This window comes from Rhinoraja longicauda, chromosome 13, assembly GCF_053455715.1.
Source record: "Rhinoraja longicauda isolate Sanriku21f chromosome 13, sRhiLon1.1, whole genome shotgun sequence".
Classification (NCBI taxonomy): domain Eukaryota; kingdom Metazoa; phylum Chordata; class Chondrichthyes; order Rajiformes; family Arhynchobatidae; genus Rhinoraja; species Rhinoraja longicauda.
Window position 1 is genome coordinate 48920599 of NC_135965.1, and position 23076 is coordinate 48943674.

A 23076-nucleotide genomic window follows, 5' to 3' on the forward strand; every position below is an offset into this window, starting at 1 on the left:
TCCACAGATGCTGCCTGACCCGCTGAGTTACTCCAGCACTCTGTGAAATGTCACCTATCCATGTTCTCCACAGATGCTGGCTGACCTGCTGAGTTACTCCAGCATTTTGTGCCTATCTTCGGTATAAACCAGCATCTGCAGTTCCTTCCAACACATTTGATCAAATTAAGTTCCTCCCAATGGCATATTTACCATGAATAAACAATGATTATGCTGTCATAGTCATAGAGTGATACAGTATGGAAGCAGGCCCTTCGGCCCAACCTGCCCACACCGGCCAACAATGTCCCAGCTACCCTAGTCCCACCTGCTTGCGCTTGGTCCATAAACCTCCAAACCTGTCCTATCCGTGTAACTGCCCAACTGTTTCTTAAACGATGGGATAGTCGAACAAGGGAATTGAAAGATGGAAAATTTGAATTTGCATGGTATGGTCTTGGAACATAGAACATAGAGCAGTACATGACAGGAACAGGCCCTTCGGCCCACAATGTCCATGCTGAACATGATGCCAAGTTAGACTGATCTCCTTCACTAGCAGGTGATCCATGTCCCTCCATATCCATGTGCCTGTGTTAAAGCCTCTGCTGTATCTGCCTCCACCTCCACCTCCACCTCCACCCCTGGCAGTGCGCTCCAGGCACACGCCTCTCTCTGTGTGAAGGAACTTGCCACTTACTGTCTTTGAAACAGTATTTCCACCTAGTGAGATGACGTACCCAGGGTTTGCCATGGAGACGATCTTCAGGCTGGCTGCATTGCGGATGAGTTTGTCCAGGGTGTTCACAATCAGGGCAAACTTGGGCCTGTTGTTGCGGTCTTTCACCCAGCAGTCCAACATCAACTGATGAAGGGCAGTCGGACAGTCCATGGGCGGGGGCAGACGGTAGTCTTGTTCCACAGCATTGATCACCTGCAAGGTAACGCACAGCGTTCACAGCCCATCACACCTTAGTTCGGTTTAGTTTAGAGATACAGCACGGAATCAGGCCCTTCGGCCCACCAAGTCCGCGCTGAACTGCGATCCCCGCACATTAACACTATCCCACACACACTAGGAACAATTTTACATTCATACCAAGCCAATTAACCTACAAATCTGCACGTCTTTGGAGTGTGGGAGGGTACCGAAGAACTCGGAGAAAACCCACGCAGGTCACGGGGAGAACGTGCAAACTCCGTACAGACAGCACAGGAATGATGTGCTGGCTCTGGAGAGGGTCCAGAGGACAGTTACGTGAAGGATCCCAGGACTGAGTAGGTTAACATACGACAGGCGTTTGACAGCACTGGGCCTGTACTCGGTGGAGTGCAGAAGAATGAGTGGGGGACACAGAGTGCTGGAGTAACTCAGCGGGTCAGGCAGCATCTGTGGAGAACATGGATAGGTGACGTTTCACAGAGTGCTGGAGTAACTCAGCAGGTCAGGCAGCATCGTGGGGAACATGGATAGGTGACGTTTCACAGAGTGTTGGACAGTGAACTTACTGAACAGTGAGCGGCCTGGATAGAATGAACGTGGGGAGGATGTTTTCACTAGTGGGAGAGTCTAGGACAAGAGGGCATAGCCTCAGAATGAGAGAACGTTCCTTTGGGATAGAGATGATGAGGAATTTCTTTAGTCAGAGGGTGGTGAATCTGTGGAAATATTTGCCACTGTGGAGGCCAAGACAGTGGATATTTTTACGGCAGAGATAGATAGATTCTTGATTAGTGCGGGTGTCAGGGGTTATGGGGAGAAGGCAGGAGAATGGGGTTGAGAGGGAGAGATAGATCAGCCATGATTGAATGGCGGTGTAGACTTGATGGGCTGAAGGGCCTAATTCTGCTCCTAACGCCGATGAGGGTATAAATGTACAGCACACAATGTTTCCGCGAGCTCGAGTACTCACATCTTGATTGGACATGTCCCAGTAGGGTCTCTCTCCGTACGACATCACCTCCCACATGACGATCCCATAGCTCCACACGTCGCTGGCTGAGGTGAACTTGCGGTAGGCGATGGCTTCCGGGGCTGTCCATCTGATTGGGATTTTGCCGCCCTGGTAGGAGTAGGAAGCCCAGTTTACACTCCTTGAGTTTTGAACACATTAATAACCAGCCTGACACTACGTTACGTAAATGGCCAAGCCAGCAGCTGGTCATTTGTCACAGAGCTACAAATCACTAGACCCTCCTACACCTTGAATCTAGGGTTGCCAACTGTCCCGTATTAGCCGGGACATCCTGTATTTTGGGCTAAATTGGTTTGTCCCGTACGGGACTGCCCGTGTTCCGTATTAGGCCCCGGGGGGGCACTGTAGGTCCTGACCGTGTAGGCCCGGACACTGTAGGCCCGGACACTGTAGGCCCCGCCTAACGGAGGTTGCATAGCAACCCAACTCCCGGCCCGGGCGGCCGCCGTTGGCGGAGCGGGAGCACGTGGCCGCTGGCTGGGTGAAATCACCTTGTTCCTTATTTGGCAGTGAGATAGTTGGCAGCCCCTACTTGCATCTCTCCTACAACCTAGCAATAGATGACAGGCATAGTGTGTAGGATGGAACTGCAGATGCTGGTTTACACAGAAGATACTGGAGTAACTCAGCGGGTCAGGCAGCATCTCTGGAGAACATGGATAGGTGACGTTTCACAGAGTGCTGGAGTAACTCAGCGGGTCAGGCAGTATCTCTGGAGAACACGGATAGGTGACGTTTCTGGTCGATGTGAAGAAGGGTCCCAATCCTAAACTTGGATGCTTTTCTCCGGAATGCCGGAGGTTGAGGGGAGAGTTAGTGTTAGAGTACCGCAGCGATAGAGCTTCTGCCTCACGTTTCGGGTCGAGTTAGAAGAAGGGTCTTGACCTGAAAGGTCACCCACTCCTTCTATCCAGAGATGCTGCCTGTCCCGCTGAGTTACTCCAGCGTTTGGTGACTATCCTGGCAAACGTTGATGTTTTCGTGGTCTGACAGCAACAGAGAGGCGGCGTGGCCCGGCGCGGTCCTCACCAGCGAGCTCGTGTAGGTGGGGTCGGCCGCATCGTCCTCCAGGAACCTGGACAGGCCGAAGTCCGACACCTTGCACACCAGGTTGCTGTTGACGAGGATGTTCCTGGCCGCCAGGTCCCGGTGCACGTAGTTCATTTCTGACAAGTACTTCATGCCCGCTGCGATGCCCCTCAGCATGCCCACCAGCTGGATGACCGTGAACTGCCCGTCGTTCATCTGCAGGGGGAACACACCAGCAACCAGTGTCAGAAATACAACCGATAGAGAGCATTAGAAGGGTTGCCAACTTCCCCGCTCCAAAATAAGGGACAAAAGGTGACGTCACCGCCCCGCGCCCCACGTGACCTCACCCAGCCAGCGGCCACAAGCTCCCGCTCCACCAATGGCGGCCGCCCGGGCCGGGATGCGGGTTGCTACGCAACCTCCCTTAGGCGGCACCCGGGACTACGGGTGCTGTCTGTACGGAGTTTGTACGTTCTCCCTGTGACCTGCGTGGGTTTTCTCCGAGATCTCCGGTTTCCTCCCGCACTCCAAAGACGTGCAGGTTTGTAGGATAATTGGCTTGGTGTAATAAGATCATAAGATCAAAAGTGATAGGACCATAATTTAGGCCATTCGGCCCATCGAGTCTACTCCGCCATTCAATCATGGCTGATCTATCTCTCCCTCCGAACCCCATTCTCCTGCTTTCTCCCCATAACCCCTGACACCCGTAAATTGTATAATTGGAGTGTGGGAGGAAACCGGAGCACCCGGAGAAAACCCACGTAGGTCACTCCAATTCTATACACCCGTATAACTGTAAATTGTCCCTAGTGTGTGTAGGAGAGTAATTAGTGTGCGGGGTGATCGCTGATCGGTGCGGACTCGGTGGGCTGAAGGGCCTGTTTCCACGATGCATAGAAACAGAGAAACATAGGTGCAGGAGGAGGCCATTTGGCCCTTCGATCCACAATCAGTAACCCGTGCCAGAGAGGACTCCTCAGGTAAGACAATGATCAAAAATTCCATCTCTAATTCAAGACATTGTTAATGCAACTTACAGACAATCGCATATACATTGAAAGGTCAGTTTAGAGATACAGCACGGAAACAGGCCCTTCGGCCCACCGAGTCCACGCCGAACAGCGATCGCCCGTTCATGCTAGTTCTATGTTGTCCTACATTCCCACTCCCTAACCCGTGCCTGCCTTCTCCCCATATCCCTTGATTCCACTAGCCCCTAGAGCTCTATCTAACTCTCTTTTAAATCCATCCAGAGAATTGGCCTCCACTGCCCTCTGTGGCAGAGAATTCCACAAATTCACAACTCTCTGGGTGAAATAGTATTTTCTCACCTCATTTTTAAATGGCCTCCCCTTTATTCTTAGACTGTGTGGCCCCTGGTTCTGGGCTCCCCCAACATTGGGAACATTTTTCCTGCATCTAGTTTGCCCAGTCCTTTTATAATTTTATACGAGTTTATTTTATCTCTAAACTAAACTCAATTAAACTATAAGATATTGTGTTTCCATGAAAGCAGTGGCAGAGGATCTCGGGTTTCCAGGAACGTTCCCTAGATGACCTCGAAGGGGAACAGACATGAAACATCTTGTAGCAGGTGACCACACAGTGCACACCTGCACAGAGCCACACAAAGAAACATCTCACGTTAGAGGCATTAAACTCCAACGGGACATTCCACATCGGTTTGGCACACATGTGCAATTCCACACACATTAGACGCTGCCACATCGTGCTTAGAAAGAAGCCGTTTGATAAAAACACAGAACTGCAGATGCTGGGTAACCGAGGAAGGTCACAGAGTGCTGGAGTAACTCAGTGGGTCAGGCAGCATCTCTGGAGAACATGGATAGGTGACGTTTCACAGAGTGCTGGAGTAACTCAGCGGGTCAGGCAGCATCTGTGGAGAACATGGATAGGTGACGTTTCAGAGTGCTGGAGTAACTCAGCGGGTCAGGCAGCATCTCTGGAGAACATGGATAGGTGATGAAGGATCTTAACTCAAAACTGAGGAAGGGGCCTGATCTGAAATGTCATCTATCCATGTTCTCCAGAGATGCAGAGTGAGATGCTGAGTTTCTCTAGCCCTTTGTGTCCTTCCTTGGCAAACCAGCATCTACAGTTCTGTGTTTCTACAGCAAGGCAGGTGACGTTTCGGGTTGGGAACCTTCCTCACTTGTCTCCTCTAGTTTTTGCTTTCCCTGAGGTCTCAACCTGAAACCTAATCATCTTCTAAAACCTGAAACTGAAAGGGTGTTAAAAGTGTAAAGCACCAGAGGGTGGTGGGTGTATGGAACGAGCTGCCAGAGGAGGTAGTTGAGGCTGGGACTATCCCAACGTTTAAGAAACGGTTAGACAGCTACATGGATTGGACAGGTTTGGAGGGATATGGACCAAACGCGGGCAGGTGGGACTAGTGTAGATGGGACATGTTGGCCGGTGTGGACAAGTTCGGCCAAAGGGCCTGTTTCCACACTGCACCACTCTCAGTCTCTTTGTAAGCTAAACCCATCATCTATGTGCAGGAAGGAACTGCATATGCATGTTTACACCGAAGACAGACACAAAACGCTGGAGTAACTCAGCGGGACAGGCAGCATCTCTGGAGAGAAGGAGTGGGTGACGTTTCGGCTCGACACCCTTCTTCGGACTTGGGAAGGGACTCGACCGGAAACGTCGCCCATTCCTTCTCTCCAGAGACCCAGGGTCAAACCTGACCTCGGGTGCTGTCTGTGTGGAGTTTGCACGTTCTCCCCGTGACCCGCGAGGGTTTCCGCCAGGGGCTCCTGTTTCCTCCCGCAATCCCAAAGACGCGCGGGTCTGTAGGTTAATCGGCCCCTCTGTAAATTGCCCCCTGGTGTGTAGGGAGTGGATGGGAAAGTTGGACAAGATAGAACTAGTGTGTGAACAGGTCCCGCTGAGTTGAACCTATCCACCTTCTCCATGGGCTCTGCCTGACCTGCTGAGTGACTCCATCGCCTTAGACAATAGACAATAGGTGCAGGGGGAGGCCATTCGGCCCTTCGAGCCAGCACCGCCATTCAATGTGATCATGGCTGATCATTCTCAATCAGTACCCCGTTCCTGCCTTCTCCCCATACCCCCTGACTCCGCTATCCTTAAGAGCTCTATCCAGCTCTCTCTTGAATGCATTCAGAGAATTGGCCTCCACTGCCTTCTGAGGCAGAGAATTCCACAGATTCACAACTCTCTGACTGAAAAGGTTTTTCCTCATCTCAGTTCTAAATGGCCTACCCCTTATTGTTAAACTGTGTGGCCCCTTGTTCTGGACTCCCCCAACATTGGGAACATTTATCCTGCCTCTAACGTGTCCAACCCCTTAATAATCTTATACGTTTCGATAAGATCCCCTCTCATCCTTCTAAATTCCAGTGTATACCCGACTCCCGGCGCTTTGCGTCGGTGTTTAATCGGCCCGTCTAATCTTCCGCTTACCCTGAGGAATGAATCCAGGGCGCCATTCTCCATGAACTCGGTTACGATCATGACCGGCCTGCTCTTGGTCACCACCCCTTCCAAGTGGATGATGTTAGGGTGGTCAAACTGGCCCATGATGCTGGCTTCGCTCAGGAAGTCCCGCCGTTGGCGCTCCGTGTAGCCAGCCTTGAGGGTCTTTATTGCCACGAATATCTCCCTCCGCCCGGGGAGTTTGAGCCTGCCCCGACACACCTCCCCAAATTCACCTGCAGGACAGCAACAGCAAACCGCACAGGTTACATTTCCAATTGAGCACTCAGCTGGGGTTGGTGGATGTTTGTATATTTCACTGTAAGGGAATGTCGATGCCTTTTGCTCTACCTGCTCCAATCACTTCTTCAATCTTAACGCACGACACTTCGATCTCCTTGGCGAACTCCCGGACGGCTTCGTTTGGGTCTTCGTAGGTGAACGGATCGATGTAGACCTTCATCCCTGGTGTGACTGTCAAACAAGGTGGCCAATGTCACTCATCAAAACCACAGGATTGAAGCTTAAGGTGAGGGGGGGGGATGCGGGGGGTTTGAGATTTAATAGGAACCCGAGGGGTAACTTTCTTTTTACACACAGCGTCACAGCAGTAGAGTTGCTGCCTCACAGCGCCGGAGACCCGGGTTCCATCCCGACTACGGGTGCCGTCTGTACGGAGTTTGCTCGTTCTCCCCGTGACCTGCGTGGGTTTTCTCCGGGTGCTCTGGTTTCCTCCCGCACTCCAAAGACGTGCAGGTTTGTAGGTTAATTGGCTTGGTAAATGTAAAAAATTGTCTCTAGTGGGTGTAGGATAGTGTTAGTGTGCGGGGTTCGCTGGTCGGCGCGGACTCGGTGGGCCGAAGGGCCTGTTTCCGTGCTGCATCCCTAAACTAAACGCCATTTTGTTTTTTTCATGCTATCCAAACAGATCAGATATGCCAATGTAGTTCTAATGGAGTGGGATGGCAATACCTTACTGAACACTCTGGGAAAAAAGGAATTTCACTGTGCGTTTGCACATGTTACGATTAAGCACCATTGTCCGTTGAAAGGTTCAGAGACAGCACTTACTGTGGCCAGTGCTATACTGCTGGAGCTTTTCCGTATACTCCGACTCCGAGCCACCTCCACGTTTCCTTTGTACAAAACAAGAACAAGACGTGTGAGACGTTGGTGAGACCGCATTTAGAATATTGTGTTCAGTTCTGGGCACCATGTTATAGGAAAGATATTGTCAAGCTTGAAAGGGTTCAGAAAAGATTTACGAGGATGTTGCCAGGACTAGAGGGTGTGAGCTACAGGGGGAGGTTGAGCAGGCTGGGTCTCTATTCCATGGAGCGCAGGAGGATAAGGGGAGATCTTATAGAGGTGTACAAAATCATGAGAGGAGTAGACTGGGTAGATGCACAGAGTCTTTTAGGGGAATCGAGGACCAGAGGACATAGGTTCAAGGTGAAGGGGGAAAGATTTAATAGGAATCCGTGGGGTAACTGTTTCACACAGAGGGTGGTGGGTGTATGGAACAAGCTGCCGGAGGAGGTAGTTGAGGCTGGGACTATCCCATCGTTTGAGAAACAGTTGGACAGGAACATGGATAGGACAGGTTTGGAGGGATATGGACCAAGCGCAGGCAAGTGGAACTAGGGTAGCTGGGACATTGTTGGCCGGTGTGGGCGAGTTGGGCCGAAGGGCCTGTTTCCACGCTGTATCACTCTATGGCTCTATGACTATGACTCTAAGAACAATATGAACCTTTACTACGGTCCTCAAAGCTTAGGTTAAATTTGAATTAAAGCATGACGTTACCTGATACAAACAAACGCAACGACCAGCACGGCGACAATGAAAACCAGCCCGGCTGTGGCTGAACCTACGATCAGGGGCAGTTGCTCTTGGATACTTTTCACATTCTCACCTAAACGGGAGGAAAAAGGACGTGGAGTTTCATTTAAGATTCGAGATTCAAGATTCAATTGAATTGTCACATGTACCAATTAAGGTGCAGTGAAAATAGAGTTACCATACAGCCATCTATACACTAAAACTCTCGTTTGTTCGTTTGTTTGTTTGTTTGTTCCTGAACTACGGCCAAAACGGTACACGATAGCGCGACAATTTTAGGCCCACCTTACTCACTGCCGTCCCTTTGGTGCTAATGGAAGACGTTTCATTGAAATTGGTGATATATTTTTTGTTATTCACATTTTAGAGGAGAGGGGAGAGGGGGGAAGGAAGAGGGTGAATGGTGGGGAGAGGGTTCTGCACCAGTGCAGGAGAGGTTTGGGCCCAGCGGGTCCACTTGGTCTAGTACTAAGTGAAAAGCAACAAGGCACACAGCCACATAAAGTAAAGTTTAACGTGAACATCCACCACAGCGGATTCCACATTCCTCACTGTGATGGAAGGTAAGTATGTTCCCAATAAAAGTAAGTTTCTGAGTTACTCCAGCATTTTGTGTCTTTCTTCAGTTCGAACCAGCATCTGCAGTTCCTTCTGACATATTATATCTGCAACCTCTTTCAATACCCCTTTCTAACCCATATCACCCCCCCCTTCCCCCCATTGTTCGGCACCATTTCAAAGGAGGACTTGGCGCGGGATTCTTTGCCGCCCTTTATGTGGCAACACCTGTCCCCTTACCTCCCCCCTCAACTCCATCCAAGGACCCAAACAGTCTTTCCAGGTGAGACAAAGGTTCACCTGCACCTCCTCCAACCTCATCTATTGCATCCGCTGCTCTAGATGTCAACTTATTTACATCGGCGAAACCAAACGCAGGCTCGGCGATCGCTTCGCTCAACACCTGCGCTTGGTCCGCATTAACAAAACTGATCTCCCGGTGGCAGAGCACTTCAACTCCCCCTCCCATTCCCAGTCTGACCTTTCTATCATGGGCCTCCTCCAGTGCCATAGTGAGGCCCACCGGAAATTGGAGGAACAGCACCTCATATTTCGCCTGGGCAGTTTGCAGCCCAGTGGTATGAACATCGACTTCTCCAACTTTAGATAGTCCCTCTGTCCCTCTCTTCCCCTCCCCCTTCCCAGATCTCCTTCTATCTTCCTGTCTCCACCTATATCCTTCCTTTGTCCCGCCCCCCTGACATCAGTCTGAAGAAGAGTCTCGACCCGAAACGTCACCCATTCCTTCTCTCTCGAGATGTTGCCTGACCTGCTGAGTTACTCCAGCATTTTGTGAATAAAACTATTTGCATACCTTGGGTAGGCAAGCAAAGAATTTCACTGTGGCTTGTCACCTGTGACAATACAGTGTTCATTCATTCATTCATTCATTCATTCATTCATTCATTCATTCACTCCCATTGTTAATAAAATATCACCAGTGAACAATAATAAATATCTAAAAATTAAAGAGAATTAAAGAGAATATTCTTAATTTTACAACTCTGCCAATATACTTTTACTAACATAGACAATTTGTAGCAGATACACAAGGAACTGCAGAGCCTGGTTTACAACAAAAAAAAAATACACAAACACACACACACAAAGTGCTGGAGGAACTCAGCGGGACAGGCAGCTTCCTTGGAGGGGATGGACAGGCAAAGTTTTGGGGTCGGCACCCTTCTTCAGACCGATTCAGTCTGAAGAAAGGTCCCGACCTGAAATATCACCTGTCCATTTCCCTCCACAGATGCTGCCTGACCTGCTGAGTTCCTCCAGCACTTTGTGATTTGATCAGTCTTTTACTGATGGAGTAGAGGTGGGGAAAGCCGGAAAAGAGAGGGTTGAGGCTGGACAAAGTTTGCCGAGTGATAGGTGGATACAGGATACAGGGTGTATAGAACAGGCTTCCACAGGAGGTAGTTGAGGCAGGGACTATCCCAACGTTTAAGAAACAGTTAGACAGGTACATGGATAGGGCAGGTTTGGAGGGATATGGACCAAACGCGGGCAGGTGGGACTAGTGTAGCTGGGACATGTTGGCCGGTGTGGGCGAGTTGGGCTGTTTCCACGCTGTATCACTCAATGACTAGGCGAGGGGGTGGGTTGATTCGGGGTGAAGTAAGTGTCAAAAGGCTGGAGGTGAATAGGAGAGAAAAGAGCGTCAGATAACGAGAGAGAGGAGGGGTGAAAAGTGGAACTATGCGAAATGCGTTATGGCCACTCATTTCAGGACACATCTGGAAATGCTATTGGCGAGCTCCGCTGGCCCGAGCTGTGAATAAAGTGTACGTACTTTCCATTAGGGTCTGGAAATCTGCAGTCTCGCTGTACTTCCCATACCCAGCCACAGTCCTGGCCCGCACCTGAACTCCATAAAAGGCAGTCGGCTTCAGGCCGTCTATGCGGATGGTGTTCTTCTGACTGGTTATTGTCGAGGCCGAGGACTCGTCCTGATCCTGGAAGCAAACAAATGAAGTGAATTGAATAGACAATAGACAATAGACAATAGGTGCAGGAGGAGGCCATTCGGCCCTTCGAGCCTGTACGCACCGCCATTCAATGTGATCATGGCTGATCATTCTCAATCAGTACCCCGTTCCTGCCTTCTCCCCATACCCCCTGACTCCGCTATCCTTAAGAGCTCTATCTAGCTCTCTCTCTTGAATGCATTCAGAGAATTGGCCTCCACTGCCTTCTGAGGCAGAGAATTCCACAGATTCACAACGCTCTGACTGAAAAAGTTTTTCCTCATCTCCGTTCTAAATGGCCGACCCCTTATTCTTAAACCGTGGCCCCTTGTAGGTAAGTAGGTAAGTTTCTGCCTACCTACTAAAATGGCGCCCTGACGCACTACTGTTTTTAGGGTCGAGTGGTCTATCTTGTTCCTCTAGTATCTTTGCCGAGCACGCACCGACCAGCGATCCCCTCACACTAACACTACCCCACACACACTAGGGACAATTTACAATTATGCCAAGCCAATCAACCAACAAACATGTACGTCTTTTTGGAGTGCGAGAGGAAACCGAAGAGGCAGAGAATTCCACAGATTCACAACTCTCTGACTGAAAAAGTTTTCCCTCATCTCAGTTCTAAATGGCCTAACCCTTATTCTTAAACTGTGGCCCCTTGTTCTGGACTCCCCCAACATTGGGAACATGTTTCCTGCCTCTGACGTGTCCAACCCCTTAATAATCTTATACGTTTCGATAAGATCTCCTCTCATCCTTCGAATTGAATAAGTTTATTGGCCAAGTATGTTCGTATACATAGGAATGTGCCCTGGTGCTCCGCTCGCGAGTAACGACACAAACACACGGTAAACAATTAAGAATAAAGCATAAAACATTATAGTTTAAACATGTGAATGAAATACAATACCAGCGCAAAAGGAGGCCACAGACATCTGGTTGTTGAGTAGAGCTACTACTCACGGAAAAAAAGCTGTTTTTACGTCCAGTACTGTCGAATGTAAATGTCATATGTCCATATGTGATAGGAGCAGAATTAGGCCATTCGGCCCATCAAGTCTGCTCCGCCATTCAATCATGGCTGATCTATCTCCCCCTCATAGCCCTATTCTCCTGCCTTCTCCCCGTAACCTCTGGCACCCGCACTAATCAAGAATCTATGTTGGGGGAGTCCAGAACCAGGGGCCACAGTTTAAGAATAAGGGGTAGGCCATTTAGAATGGAGATGAGGAAAAACTTTTTCAGCCAGAGAGTTGTAAATCTGTGGAATTCTCTGCCTCAGAAGGCAGTGGAGGCCAATGCTCTGAATGCATTCAAGAGAGAGCTAGATAGAGCTCTTAAGGATAGCGGAGTCAGGGGGTATGGGGAGAAGGCAGGAACAGGGTACTGATTGAGAATGATCAGCCATGATCACATTGAATGGCAGTGCTGGCTCGAAGGGCCGAATGGCCTCCTCCTGCACCTATTGTCTATTGTATATTGTCTATTGATGCCAAATGTCTTGGGCATTATTGAGCCTAGTCGCTCCAGTCTTTTAACAAAGAGAATGTAGAAAAACTCTGCACAGACAGCACCCGTAGTCAGGATCGAACCTGGGTTTCTGGCGCTGAGAGGCAGCAACTCTATTGCTGTGTTTAAATTGTCCTCTGTACAATTTGAACATTTCTACCATCTGTTTCTTTTATCCCCCTGGCCGTCAGCTAGACTGTGCTGCACGGGTTCAGGAGAATTCTCGGGAGGACAATGGTTCAGCAGTCTGCGATTAGCAAACCAAAATGACGTCGTTGCAGAGCAAGGCCGCGCGATTATCCACAGTGCAACTGTACCTTTTCACGGTATTTCAGCTCGTAGTCCAGGATTATGCCGTTGGGTTTTTCTGGAGCTAGCCAGGACAGAGTCATGCTGTCCGATGTGGCACTCAGCAGGTGCACCATCAGCACAGGTGAAGGAGCTGCCAGGAAAATAACAATGTTAAATGTCACCCACTTGTCCAAACACCAACAATGCTCGGGAAGATGGCGGACGTTTACTTTTAGAGACACAGGGCGGAAACGGGCAGAAACAAACCGGCACGTCTCTCTGGAGCGCGGGAAGAAACAGAAGATCTCGGTAGATGCAGCGGTAGAGTTGCCGCCTTACAGCGCTTGCAGCGCCGGAGACCCGGGTTCCATCACGACTATGGGTGCTGTCTGTACGGAGTTTGCACGTTTTTTTCCCCCTGACCTACGAGGGTTTTCTCCGAGATCTTCGTTTCCCTCCCACACACCAAAGACGTGCAGGTTTGTAGGTTAGTTGGCTTGGTATAAATGTGAAAATTGCCCCTAGTGTGTGTAGGATAGCGTTAGTGTGCGGGGATCGCAGGTCAGCGCGGACTCGGTGGGCCGAAGGACCTGTTTCGCGCTGTATCTCCAAAACTAAAACTGAAACCAAAACGCACGCAGGTCACGGGGAGAACGTACAAACTCCGTATAGACAGCACCCATAGTCGGGATGGAACCCGGGTCTCTGGCGCCATAGATTAAGGGCAGAATTTGTCAAATGTTCATGTAGGAGCAGAATTAGACCGTTCGGCCCATCACCACTGTGCTGCTTTCTGCTGTTTAAATCTTTAATGAAGTTAAGAACCTCGATGAAGTCTCGTCAAGTCTCTGTCTAATCTATACCTGGCACTTAAAAAGTGCGGCTCCCTTAGTTTAGTTTAGTTTAGTTTAGAGATACAGCACAGACAGGCCCTTCGGCCCACCGAGTCCATGCCGACCAGCGATCCGCCCACACTAACACTGTCCTACACACACAATTTGCATTTATACCAAGCCAATTATCCCAGAAACCTGCATGTCATTGGAGTGTGGGTGGAAACCGAAGATCTTGGAGAAAACCCACGCAGGTCACGAGGAGAACGTACAAACTCCGTACAGACAGCGCCCGTAGTCGGGATCGAACCCGGGTCTCTGGCGCTGTGAGGCAGCAACTCTACCGCCGCGCCACCGTGCCGCCTCGTTTAGTTTTCTGATGTTTAAATCTTTAATGAATTTAAGAAACTCGATGAAATCTCTGCCTAATCTATGCCCGGCACTGAAAAAGTGCGGGTAGACACCAAATGCCGGAGTAACTCAGCGGGTCAGGCAGCATCTAGAGAGAAGGAATGGGTGACGTTTCGGGTCGAGACCCTTCTTCGGACTGACATCAAGGGGGAGGGGGCGGCTTAACTCAGCGGGTCAGGCAGATTTTATCAGTCTGAAGAAGGGTCTCGACCCGAAACGTCACCCATTCCTTCTCTCCAGAGATGCTGCCTGACCCACGGAGTTACTCCGGCATTTTGCGTCCACCTTCAATTTTAACCCAGCATCTGCAATTTCCTTTCCCACAATAAAAAAGTGCGGCTCCTGTTCTTTGTTTGAAACCATGGTTCGACAACGCACCACATTTGTTCAATCACACGGAGAGCCATTGATTTGAAAGTATGTCCGGAACAGCTGCAATACTTGCATGGGAGAGCGGAGAAAATGATGTCGTCTGTCACGGGATATGTTCAATCTCCTGAGTGCAGTTACTCAACATTATCCCTCTCAAACTCAACACATAGTCTACTTATCACACACACCCAGAGTCATAAATTCACAGAGCCATACTCCATGGAAACAGACCCTTCAGCCAAACACATCCAGACTGAGCAACTTGCCCCCTCTTGCCCCAAGGGATAGAAACACAGAAACATCGATGCAGGAGGAGGCCATTTGGCCTTTTGAGCCAGCACCGCCATTCATTGTGATCATGGCTGATCGCCAACAATCAGTAACCCGTGCCTGCTTTCTCCCCATATCCCTCGATTCCACTAGCCCCCAGAGCTCTATCTAACTCTCTCTTAAATTCGTCCAATGAATCGGCCTCCACTGCCCTCTGTGGCAGAGAATTCCACAAATTCACAACTCTCTGGGTGAAAAAGTTCCTTCTCGCCTCAGTTTTAAATGGCCTCCCCTTTATACCTAGACTGTGGATGCAATGCTGAGGCTCTACAAGGCGCTGGTCAGGACACATTTGGACTATGGTGAGCAATTCTGGGCCCCAAACCTGAGGAAGGATGTGCTGGCTCTGGAGAGGGCCCAGAGGAGGTTTACAAGAACGATCCCAGGAATGAGTGGGTTAACACATGATGAGCGTTTGTCGGCACTGGCCCTGTACTCGCTGGAGTTTAGAAGGATGAGGGGGGACCTCATTGAAACGTACAGAATACTGAAAGGCCTGGATAGAGTGGATATGGAGAGGATGTTTCCACTAGTGGGAGGGTCCAGGACCAGAGGAGATGAGGGGAAATTTCTTTAGTCAGAGGGCGATGAATCTGTGGGATTCTTTGCCACAGACGGCAGTGGATATATTTAAGGCAGAGATAGATGGATTTTTAGTGCGGGTATCAGGGGTTATTGGGAGTAGGCAGGAGAATGGGGTTAGGAGGGAGAGATAGATCAGCCATGATTGAATGTCGGAGTAGACTCGATGGGCCGAATGGCCTAATTCTGCTACTATTCCTTATGATCATGTGTGAGAATAATGTATCATCGATTCGTTCATCTTTCAATCATTCACCGAGGCACATTCCTTGTATCTGCACATACTTGGCCAATAAACTTATTCATTCATTTTCAAGTTGTGGGAACACATTTGCTCTCTTTGATTTGGAGCAAGTACTCTGGAATCTACAGTTTGGACGTGACCAGGGTCGCCAACCGTCCCATATTAGCCGGGACGTCCCGTAATTTGGGCTGAATCGGTTTGCCCCGTACGGGACCGCCCTTGTCCCGTATTTGACTGCTGCTTCCCGGGTCGAGGGGACTGTCGGGTTGGAACGTGGCGTCCGTCCCGACGCGGTGCAGCGCCAGGCTGTGGCCTCGCCCGCGGTCACGGTTTAAGGATAAGGGGGAAGTCTATTAGGACCGAGATGAGAAAACATTTCTTCACACAGAGAGTGGTGAGTCTGTGGAATTCTCTGCCACAGAAGGTAGTTGAGGCCAGTTCATTGGCTATATTTAAGAGGGAGTTAGATGTGGCCCTTGTGGCTAAAGGGATCAGGGGGTATGGAGAGAAGGCAGGTACGGGATACTGAGTTGGATGATCAGCCATGATCATATTGAATGGCGGTGCAGGCTTGAAGGGCCGAATGGCCTACTCCTGCACCTATTTTTTATGTTTCTATGTTTCTATGAACTAATCTAGCCCAAAATACGGGATGTCTCGGCCAATACGGGACAGTTGGCAACCCTAGCCTGAGATGACTGAGAGAATACTTCCATTCACACAACCTGCTGCCCAGTTACTCTGATCCAGCCACACAAGAATGGAAGCCAATACCATCAATTAACAACAATCAAAGCACTAATTACACACGGACTGCCTGGAGCTGAGATTCCCGACACTGCGTTGCGGAGAACACGGGAATCTCTCAGGGAATAATTACAGCCTCACCACCCAGCACCTGGACTCTCCCCGTCTACACCTGAATGACAAAAAAAAACAGTGCCAAAAACCTTCACCAGCTGCTGCAAGCAGTGACTTAGCAAGTCCCCACAAACACCCTCTCATTGTGCGGGAAGGAACTGCAGACGCTGGTTTAAACCGAAGAAAAACACGAAATGCTGGAGTAACTCAGCGGAACAGGCAGCATCTCCGGAGAGAAGGGATGGGTGACATTTCGGGTTGAGACCCTCCTTCGGACTGAGGGGTCAGTGGAAAGGGAAACGAGAGGTATTGACGGTGATGTAGAGAAATATAAAACAAATGAATGAAAGATGTGCAAAATAGTAACGATTGTAAAGGAAACAGGTTAGCTGGGCGAGGTGAGAACGAGTTACAGCCAATGACTCTCAGTCTGAAGAAGGGTCTCGACCCGAAACGTCGCCAGTTCCTTCTCTCCTGAGATGCTACCTGACCCGCTGAGTTACTCCAGCACTCTGTGAAACGTCACCTATCCACGTTCTCCAGAGATGCTGGCTGACCCGCTGAGTTACTCCAGCACTCTGTGAAACATCACCTATCCACGTTCTCCACAGATGCTGCCTGACCCGCTGAGTTACTCCAGCACTCTGTGAAACGTCACCCTTTCATTGTGTCAGATTCGTCATGTTAAACAGCGCCTCGTGAATGAAGATTGAAGCCCTGATCACTGGTGGGTAAGCTCCAATACAAAAGGAGGGCTTAGCATGAAAGCCAGACAAGCCCTAATGCTAAAGATGACTGCGTTCAATTAAATGTGTAGGAAAATAACTCAGATAGCTCCTCTGTCCCTCTCCATCCCCTCTCCCTTCCCAGTTCTCCCACTAGTCTTCCTGTCTCTAACTACATCCTATCTCTGTCCCGCCCCCTCCCCTGACATCAGTCTGAAGAAGGGTCTCGACCCGAAACGTCACCCATCCCTTCTCTCCCGGGATCCTGCCTGACCCGCTGAGTTACTCCAGCATTTTGTGACCGCGTTCAATTAAACCCTCGCTCCTCAAGGGTGGTGAATCTGTGGAATTCTTTGCCACAGAAGGCGCTGGAGGCCAAGTCAGTGGATATGTCTAAGACGCAGATTGATGGATTCTTGATTAGTGCGGGTGCCAGGGGTTATGGGGAGAAGGCAGGAGAAGGGGGTTGAGAAGGGAGAGATAGATCAGCCATGATTAAATGTTGGAATAGACTTGACGGGCCGAATGGCCTAATTCTGCTCCGAGAACTTATTATGAACTGATGAACTTCCAATAACCTGAACCAGAGTTTAGAATCACAGGCAGTATTGTATTACAACACATACCATTTCTGTGGTGACCGACTCAACAAATAAATCACTCCCCATTATGTTTGTGCATTAAGGTTTTACTGATATGTACTTTGTCACTGAGACTTTACAGATATGTAATTTAGAGACACTGCCTGGAAACAGGCCCTTCGGCCCATGCCAACCAATGATCACACGCTCACACTAGTTCTACGTTATCCAGGGCGGCACGATGGCGCAGCGGTAGAGTTGCTCCCTTACAGCGAATCTAGCGCCGGAGACTCAGGTTCGATCCTGACTACGGGCGCCGTCTGTACGGAGTTTGTACGTTCTCCCCGTGACCTGCGTGGGTTTTCTCCGAGATCTTCGGTTTCCTCCCACACTCCAAAGACGTACAAGTATGTAGGTTAATTGGCTGGGCAAATGTAAAAATTGTCCCTATGGTGTAGGATAGTGTTAATGTGCGGGGATCGCTGGGCGGCACGGACCCGGTGGGCCGAAGGGCCTGTTTCCGCGCTGTATCTCTAAATCTAAATCTAAATCCCACTTTCTCATCCATTCTCATCCATTCTCACATTCTCATCCATTCCTACACACAACTAGGGGACAATTTACAGAGGCACAATTAACCTACAAAAGCCGCACGTCTTTGGGATGTGAGAGGAAACCAGAGCGCCCGGAGGAAACCCACGCAGAACTTGCAAACACCACAGAGACAGGATCCAAAGTCAGGATGGAACCCGGGTCTCTGGTGCTGTAAGGCAGCAACTCTACCTGCTGCTCCACTGAGTTGAGTTACTCCACCACTTTGTGTCTTGGGTTATATTACAACACACAGGCCAGCACCGCCATTCAATATGATCATGGCCGATCATCCACAATCAGTACCCCGTTCCTGCTTTCTCCCAATACCCCTTGATTCCATTAGCCCTAAGAGCTAAATCTAACTCTCTCTTGAAAACATCCAGTGAATTGGCCTCCACTGCCTTCTGTGGCAGAGAATTCCACAGATTCACAACTCTCTGGGTGAAAATGTTTTTCCTCATCTCAGTCCTAAATGGCCGACCCTTTATTTTTAAACTGTGACCCCTGGTTCTGGACTCCCCCTACATCACGAACCTTTTTTCCTGCATCTAACCTGTCCAATCCCTTAAGAATTTTATGTTTCTAATAGGATTCCATCTCACCCTTCTAAATTCCAGTGTGTGTTGGGTAGTGTTAATGTGTGGGGATCGCTGGTCGGTGCGGACGGACTCAGTGGGTTGAAGGGCCTGTTTCCATGCGGTATCTCCAAACTAAACTAAACTAATTCCCTTGGTGGTCTTGTTGTCAAATGAGGAGAGATGAGGTTAACCGGGATCATATTCACTCAAATTTGGAAGAATGAGAGAGGAACTAATTGAAACGTACAAAACTCTGACAAGCTTCAGTAAGGGTGAATGCAAGGTAGATATTTCTCCAGACTCGGGGAGTCAAAACAAGGTACCCAGGCATCAGGTTACTGGCAAAGCGATTTAGGTCTGCGAAGAATACAGATTTCTTCAGTTGGAGCATAATTAACCTTTGGAATTTGGTGCCACAGAAGGGTGTAGAAATCAAAGCACTGAATATGTTTAAGGAGATGAATTTCTATATGTAAAAAGATTCAGGGGGTGTGGGGAGATTGTGGGAACATGATATTGAGATGAACTATCAGCTACACTAGTATTCAATAGCACCTTTGAAAGGCAGACAGGGTCTAATCCGGCTCTCATTTCTGAAGAAGGGTCTCGACCCGAAACGTCACCCATTCCTTCTCTCCTGAGATGCTGCCTGACCCGCTGAGTTACTCCAGCATTTTGTGATACCGGCTCTTATTTTCTTTTCTTATGTTTCTTCTGCATGTAAAAGTAGGTCTTCGCTTGGCCTGTAACCTAATCCTTCAGTCTGAAGAAGGGTCTCAACCCGAAACGTCACCCATTCCTTCTCTCCAGAGATGCTGCCTGACCTGTTGAGTTACTCCAGCATTTTGTGTCTACCTTCGATTTAAACCAATTGGATAATTGTTTATAAACTGCATATATGTTTGTTTGCGTGTGTGCATATATATGTATATATGTATGTGTGTATGTGGCATATGTATGGATATATGTGTGTATGTATGTATATGTTTACAGCGAATGCAGCGCCGGAGACTCGGGTACGATCCTGACTACGGGCGCCATCTGTACGGTGTTTGTACGTTCTCCCCGTGACCTGCGTGGGTTTTCTCCGAGATCTTCGATTTCCTCCCACACTCCAAAGACGTGCAGGTTTGTAGGTTAATTGACTGGGTAAAATGTAAAAATTGTCCCTAGTGTGTGTAGGGTAGTGTTAGTGTGCAGGGATCGCTGGGCGTGTGCGGGGATCGCTGGGCGTGTGCGGACCCGGTGGGCCGAAGGGCCTGTTTCTGTGCTGTATCTCTAAACTAAACTGAACTAAAGGAACCGCACTTTATATGTTTCTGAGTTACTCCAGCATTTTGTGTCTTTTTTCGGTTGAACCAGCATCTGCAGTTCCTTCCGACATATTATATCTGCAACTCCTTTCAATAAAGGTCTAACCTATATCCCCCCCCCCCCATTGTTTGGCAGTGTTAGTGTGCGGGGATCGCTGGGCGGCACGGCCTCGGTGGGCTGAAGGGCCTGTTTCCGCAGAGGTCTTTACCCAGAGGATGGTGAATAAACATAGAAACATAGGCAACAGATGCAGGAGGAGGCCATTCGGCCCGAAGTTCCATCCTGCACCTATTCCTCGTGGCGTTTACGACAGACGTAAACGGGGCTATCGCGCTACTCACCGGCCTGGTTGGTGGTGATGTTGACCGCTGTGAAGTGCGGGAGGAGGGAGTTCTTGCTGGACACCCCATTGACCGCCTGGATCTCGAAGGTGTAGCGCGTGTGGGCCAAGAGGTTGCTGATGAACACCCGCCTCTCGGTCAGGCCCAGCTGCCGCGGGACGAACTCCACGTTGTCGTCGCACCGCGAGCACTGCTTGCCCTCCGCGCTGCACTTCTTGCAGATGATGTTGTACAGCAGGTCGTCCCGGCCCCCTGTGTCCTGCGGCTCGCTCCACTCCAGGCTCAGCGACGTCTCGTTCACGCTGGAGATGACACTGCGCACTGCCGACGGCACTCCTGCACGGGAAACAAGACGCGCGGGCAACGTTAGACTAGACGCTCCTCCCAACTCAGTCCGGGAGTCCCGGACGTGGACAGGACGTTCCCACTAGTGGGAGAGTCCAGGACCAGAGGGCGCAGCCTCAGAATTAAAGGACGTTCCCTTACGAAGGAGATGAGGGGGAACGTCAGTACCCAGAGGATGGTGAATAAACATAGAAACATAGACAACAGGTGCAGGAGGAGGCCATTCGGCCCTTCGAGCCTGTACGCACCGCCTTTCAATATGATCATGGCTGATCATCCAGCTCAGTATCCTGTACCTGCCTTCTCTCCATACCCCCTGATCCCTTTAGCCGCAAGGGCCACATCTAACTCCCTCTTAAATGTAGCCAATGAACTGGCCTCAACTACCTTCTGTGGCAGAGAATTCCACAGACTCACCACTCTCTGTGTGAAGAAATGTTTTCTCATCTCGGTCCTAAAAGACTTCCCCCTTATCCTTAAGCTGTGACCCCTGGTTCTGGAACATAGAAACATAGACAACAGGTGCAGGAGGAGGCCATTTGGCCCTTCGAGCCAGCACCGCCATTCATTGTGATCATGGCTGATCATCTACAATCAGTAACCCGTGCCTGCCTTCTCCCCATACCCCTTGATTCCGCTAGCCCCTAGAGCTCTATCTAACTGTGGAACTCATTGCCACAGAAGGCTGTCGAGGCCAAGTCAGTGGATATTTTTAAGGCGGATATAGACAAGTTATTGATTAGAATGGGTGAAAATTGGGGCATGTCCTCCAGAGAAGTTGCCTGACCCCCTGAGTTAGAGTCATACAGTCATACTGTGTGGAAGCAGGCCCTTCGGCCCAACTTGTCCATGCCGGCCAACATGTCCCATCTAAACTAGACCCACCTGCCTGTTTTTGGCCCATATCCCTCTAAACCTGTCTTGTCCATGTACCTGCTGTCTAAATGTTTCTTTAACGTTGTGATACTATCTGCTTGAACCAGTACTCCTGTGTAAAAGAGTTACTCCAGCACTTTGTGTCCTCTGCAGTTCTCTGCAGTTCCTTGTATCTCTGTGTGTACAAATGGATGGATTGTACAAAGCGTACTCTACCATTGCAATGTGTTGCCCCTTAAAATGTTCATTATTGCAGATACTTGAGAGCAAAGAAGGGAGGAATAGACCAAGATGAGAGGAAAGCAAAATAGGAATGAAAAAAAATCCTGTTTTTTTTTTTAGATTTAGATATACAGCGCGGAAACAGGCCCTTCAGCCCACCGAGTCCGCGCCGCCCAGCGATCCCCACAGACTAACATGATCCTGCACCCACTAGGGACAATTTTTACATTTACCCAGTCAATTAACCTACAAACCTGCACGCCTTTGGAGTGTGGGAGGAAACCGAAGATCTCGGAGAAAACCCACGCAGGTCACGGGGAGAACGTACAAACTCCGTACAGACGGCGCCCGTGGTCGGGATCGAACCCGAGTCTCCGGCGCTGCATTCGCTGTAAGGCAGCAACTCTACCGCCGCGCCACCGTTTGAATTACAAATTTTCAGTTTCTGGTCTGTAAAAACCTCACTCGCGTAGTGACCTCAGAGTTGCATAAAAGGAAGGACAATTTGTTTTATTAATCTTCAGTTTCAGACGGCCTCTTATCTTTTTCCTGAAAAAGGATTTTCTACAAAATTTCCCACCAATGCGTCAATTAGAAGAAAAAAAACCCGGGGCTTTACAACATCTTCCTGGCTTTGGCTAGATTGTCACTATCTCCACTGCCTTCTATATATTCTTTTATCACTGCGGGGCAGGCACCAGTGTGGGGATGTTAAAACTACGTCTGAGGTTGTTTTTACGTTCTACCAAACACAAAAAAAATCACGGTCTCAGATGTTCTGGGGCGATTTATAGACAATAGACAATAGGTGCAGGAGGAGGCCATTCGGCCCTTCGAGCCAGCACCGCCATTTAATGTGATCATGGCTGATCATTTTCAATCAGTACCCCGTTCCTGCCTTCTCCCCATACCCCCTGACTCCGCTATCCTTTAGAGCTCTGTCTAACTCTCTCTTGAATGCATTCAGAGAATTGGCCTCCACTGCCTTCTGAGGCAGAGTGTTCCACAGATTCACAACTCTCTGACTGAAAAAGTTTTTCCTCATCTCAGTTCTAAATGGCCTCATCTCAGTTCCAAATGGATTTATCACTAAAAAACAGAACCTGACCCAGATGCCATCTCTGGCAACAAACTAACTTTCATTTTATTTTATAACTTTTCCTTTGAAAACAAAATGGTGATTTGCTTGTCCAGTGACCTTCCTTCATGCACTGTGTTGAAGATGATAAATGCTGT

The 23076-nt window shown here is 49.4% G+C and overlaps 1 protein-coding gene across 4 annotated transcripts in view; it reads right to left on the reverse strand.

Moving 5' to 3' along the window:
• ephb3b (eph receptor B3b) overlaps nucleotides 1-23076 on the reverse strand; it is an 81359-nt gene that overhangs the window by 15765 nt on the left and 42518 nt on the right. For 2 of the 4 annotated variants that reach the window (XM_078410922.1, XM_078410920.1), the window contains exons 4-13: nucleotides 20398-20733; nucleotides 12658-12782; nucleotides 10654-10816; nucleotides 8262-8370; nucleotides 7527-7591; nucleotides 6807-6929; nucleotides 6444-6691; nucleotides 2985-3200; nucleotides 1893-2042; nucleotides 720-913 (exon numbers count right to left, since the gene is read on the reverse strand). In XM_078410922.1, coding sequence (XP_078267048.1) covers nucleotides 720-913; nucleotides 1893-2042; nucleotides 2985-3200; nucleotides 6444-6691; nucleotides 6807-6929; nucleotides 7527-7591; nucleotides 8262-8370; nucleotides 10654-10816; nucleotides 12658-12782; nucleotides 20398-20733 — 1729 coding nt within the window. Of the gene's footprint in view, nucleotides 1-719; nucleotides 914-1892; nucleotides 2043-2984; nucleotides 3201-6443; nucleotides 6692-6794; nucleotides 6930-7526; nucleotides 7592-8261; nucleotides 8371-10653; nucleotides 10817-12657; nucleotides 12783-20397; nucleotides 20734-23076 lie in introns of all 4 variants that reach the window. The other 2 variants (XM_078410921.1, XM_078410919.1) reach the window with 1 other exon arrangement.